The sequence below is a fragment of the Sinocyclocheilus anshuiensis genome, unplaced genomic scaffold, assembly GCF_001515605.1.
Source record: "Sinocyclocheilus anshuiensis isolate Anshui unplaced genomic scaffold, SAMN03320099.WGS_v1.1 scaffold329, whole genome shotgun sequence".
NCBI classification, from domain to species: Eukaryota; Metazoa; Chordata; class Actinopteri; order Cypriniformes; family Cyprinidae; genus Sinocyclocheilus; species Sinocyclocheilus anshuiensis.
In genome coordinates, this window is record NW_015540881.1 from 707,433 (window position 1) to 711,267 (window position 3,835).

The window sequence follows — 3,835 nt, forward strand, 5'->3', positions numbered from 1 at the left end:
ACGCAAAATATCTTTGCGAGAGAACGCAAAAGTTTTGCGAGAGAACGCAAAAAAAATTTCCGCCCACCCCGAATTTTTTTTCCACCACCGTGTCCCTTTAGGGGCTCCGTAGCTATGCACCGATAATTGGCTGAAATTGGTTTGTCATAATTATGACTTCTTATCTCACAATTTTTGACATTTTATTTCCTAACTGTGGCTTTTTCATAACTTAAGTACTAAATCAGACTTTTTATGTCATTTTTTTATTTAATAAATCATGAGTTTTATTCTTATGTGTCAGAAATGGGCTTCAATAGAAAAAAAAATACAAAATTAAAATTCTGTACTATTTTGTCTAAATAAAATATAACATTCAACAAATATAAAAATAAAACACTAAAATCTAAAAGTGAATTTAAGCATCACAACGTTATAATTTATAGCATGAGAAATTGATATTTAACATAAAATGTTCTAAAGATTAAATTTAACAGTATTATTAATGTTTTTAAACATTCACTTTAAGATTATAGCGAAGGCAATCTAAGCATTAAAAAATGGGAAAATGACAATGCATAATTCAATATCAACTGATGCCAATAAATTGAAATGTCATGTCAATATACCATCCATGTCAGTTTATAATCACAGTAAACATTATCAGAATGAAAGCACACTGCCTCTTTTGAACAGTTTGTACTTGTACACTCTTTCTTTGCTCCAGGTAGCTGTGAATAACCTTTAGCAACTTTTGATCATGGATCAATGATAAATGATAAAACTGTCTTTCAGTGTGAGCCAGTCGATTTACTGAAGGTACATATGATCAAGACCCCAGGCAATATGGTTTTAGCTCTTCTTTTACGTTTCGTTCTGTTTTGTGAGGTGTTTAAACTTTGATAAATGATAAAGCCCATTAGGAAAAGGTTTTTGAGATTTGAAAAAATGTAAAATGGTGACCTACCACAAATCTCTCCAGGCCAGTACTGCCCGCATTTGCCACAAAGATACCCGAGCCTTGCTTAAAGATAAGGGGCTGCTGGCTTCTCTTCAGGGGGGCGCTGTGGTACTCCTCACAATCCATATAGAGCCGAACCTCCTCGTTCTCGACCGTCAGCGTAAAGCGGTACCACTGCTGTGTCATATCAGGCACTTTAAAGGAAGCCACCTCCATGGTGTCTGCAAGCCCTGGCTCGCTGTAATACAGTACAATCCTCTGGGTCTTATCCTCCACAGGCGTCAGCGCCAAGCCCAAGTGGACGATCATCTGGGAGGGATCTGTGATGGCGAACAGAACCCCTCCTCGAGAGTTGGAGGGCTTGACGGTGACAATAATGGCAAAGTCCATGAAGAAGGGCTCAGGTACAAAGGATTGGGTCAGTCGACCTACATTAGCATTAGGCCCAAAATTGTAAGCAGGGAAACCCTCGTAGCCAGTGATGAAGGACACAGATGGAGGAAGAGGAACACCAACTAGCTCAGTCAGGACTAGGTGACCCTTGGACCCTCGCTCTGAAAGAAAACATGCAGTAACAGGGGGAATCATTCAAATGAAGGACAATATACAGTCCCAAAATCCCTTCCCACATTTATGAAAACATGTCTCTCCTAATAATACATGAACATACAATCTAAAAACTTTTGAACAAGACAAAAGTGTTGCGATGAAGATCAGAAACAGGGTTCTTCACACACAGATTTTTCATGTATATAAAAAATAAATAATCCATTGTTTCAATTCATGTTTATTAAAGAAACAGTGCTCCAAAAAGGAGTTCAACTCAAGGCAAACTAATATAATTTGATTTCTTCTGTGGAACACAGCCCATATGAATCATGCTCTATATTCCAAGACTTCTGAAAAGATAAAAAAAGATTTATGTGAGAAACAAGACAGAAAATTGTGCTTCATTGGTAATTTCTCCCTCCTTAATACAGTATGTTCAATAATAAAGAACTTAAATGTAAAACTTTATACATTATATGGCTTCAGATGACTTATAATTTTGGAATATGAGATGCTTTCATGATTTTTGATGGTTTTATTGAACTGAATTTTCACTGAACTGTTTCATTTAATTTTTCAATGAACTGTGACATAATTTTTTATTGAAAAATCAAACAGGTTTGAAAACCATAGGTTTCAGGTTTCATTGAACTGTCGAAAAGTTTTATTGAATGCCTTAAGTATATTTCAATAACAAGGTGTTGCATCATACAGCCTCTTTGCAAAGATTTTGAAAGCACTTTTTACTTCTACAAGAGCAAAAATCTAGGACTTGATCTTAGTATCATAGTATTATTAGGAAGACAGTAAAACATTCCCATTAGTTCATGCCAAAGTCAATGCCAAAGACTCCTCAAATTGACAACATTCAGAAATGTTTGCCGTTTCAATCTGACACGAGTCATAATGATAATAATGAGGTAAAATGCCAAATAAACTGCTCTACAGGGCTGCAGGGCTTCTAGCAAATTCTCTGTTTGTCTGACAGCAAAGAGTTTCATAACTCAGCTAAGCATTCAGTACAGCAGAGAGAGGATTCTCTTCATATAAAATTAATTACAGGTCACGGAAGTTTGTGCTGAAAATACACAGTAGTGCAAAGCAACTAACTTTCTTAGAAAGAAAAAACAAAGAAAGTAATTTGTCTTTTCTAAGAAAAAACAAATTACTACAGTATACTGCAAATCACATTCAAATATCGTGAAGAGACAAAGAGTAAAATTGCATAAGTGTATAATACATCTCTCCAGATAGTTCATTACAAAAATATATTATGAAATCTTCAAAGAAACTAAATACATTTACAGTCAATGAGGATGTTTGTGTCTTCACCAATGAAAATGGCTTTTCACCAAAGTTTCATTCTCTCATTCTGACCAACACTCATATCACATTCAAATGCACTGAAGAGACAATTACTTCAGTGACTGCATGAAGTAATGGCATGACTGAGATATTAATTAAGAAACACGTTTGGACCCCAGGGTTAATTTCACATATTTGTGCCTGTAATCAGCAGGTGGACCTGCAATTGATGCTCCATCAGCGACCCCAATTTCCCAAATACCTCCTGCTCCTAATCCTATTATTATAATATCATGTGATAGGGATTTAGCATTATTCTCAGAGAAAAGTGGGCTCACTGAACACCACCAGCCTGATCTTTTTCTCACAACGGCATAGCACAATTAGAAACCATTCAGAGTTAAGCTGCGCTTTAATATCTGCTAACCACATGGGTGAACCATAATCTCAGTAATGATCCAAACACACAGCTAAACCCAAATTACATTTGGATAAATTAAAACTAATAAGACGGTAATGATACACATCTCACATATGCAAATCTCTCCTGCTGGAAAAACATATGGCAACACTAATTTCGATAGTCCACTTTAGACATTCTGCTGACAATAAGAAGCTTTGCAACTACATGTCAACTTATTCTACTTACTGATAAAAATTATTATTTGGTGAAGTAAATACTACAGAAAAACAAATGTAATTGCTATATGAAAAGGTTAGTTCAGCCAATAATTAAAAAAAAACAAAACAAAGTAAATTCTATATTGGTACTCAATTTAAGCTTGTAGAAGTTAAAGGTCCCATGGCATGAAAATTTCACTTTATGAGGTTTTTTATCATTAATATGAGTTCCCCTAGCCTGCCTATGGTCCCCCAGTGGCTAGAAATGGCGATAGGTGTAAACCGAGCCCTGGGTATCCTGCTTTGCCTTTGAGAAAATGAAAGCTCAGATGGCCCAATCTGGAATCTTCCCTTTATGTCGTCATACGGGGAAAGGTTACCTCCCCTTTCTCTGCTTTGCCCGCCCAGAGAATTTGGCCC

The 3,835-nt window shown here is 36.1% G+C and overlaps 1 protein-coding gene across 2 annotated transcripts in view; it reads right to left on the reverse strand.

Moving 5' to 3' along the window:
• Positions 1 to 3,835, reverse strand: part of LOC107688455 (collagen alpha-1(XVIII) chain-like) — a 41,949-nt gene that overhangs the window by 24,019 nt on the left and 14,095 nt on the right. For both annotated transcript variants that reach the window (XM_016486126.1, XM_016486127.1), the window contains exon 3: positions 947 to 1,494. In XM_016486126.1, the coding sequence (XP_016341612.1) occupies positions 947 to 1,494 (548 nt within the window). The remainder of the gene's footprint in view (positions 1 to 946; positions 1,495 to 3,835) is intronic.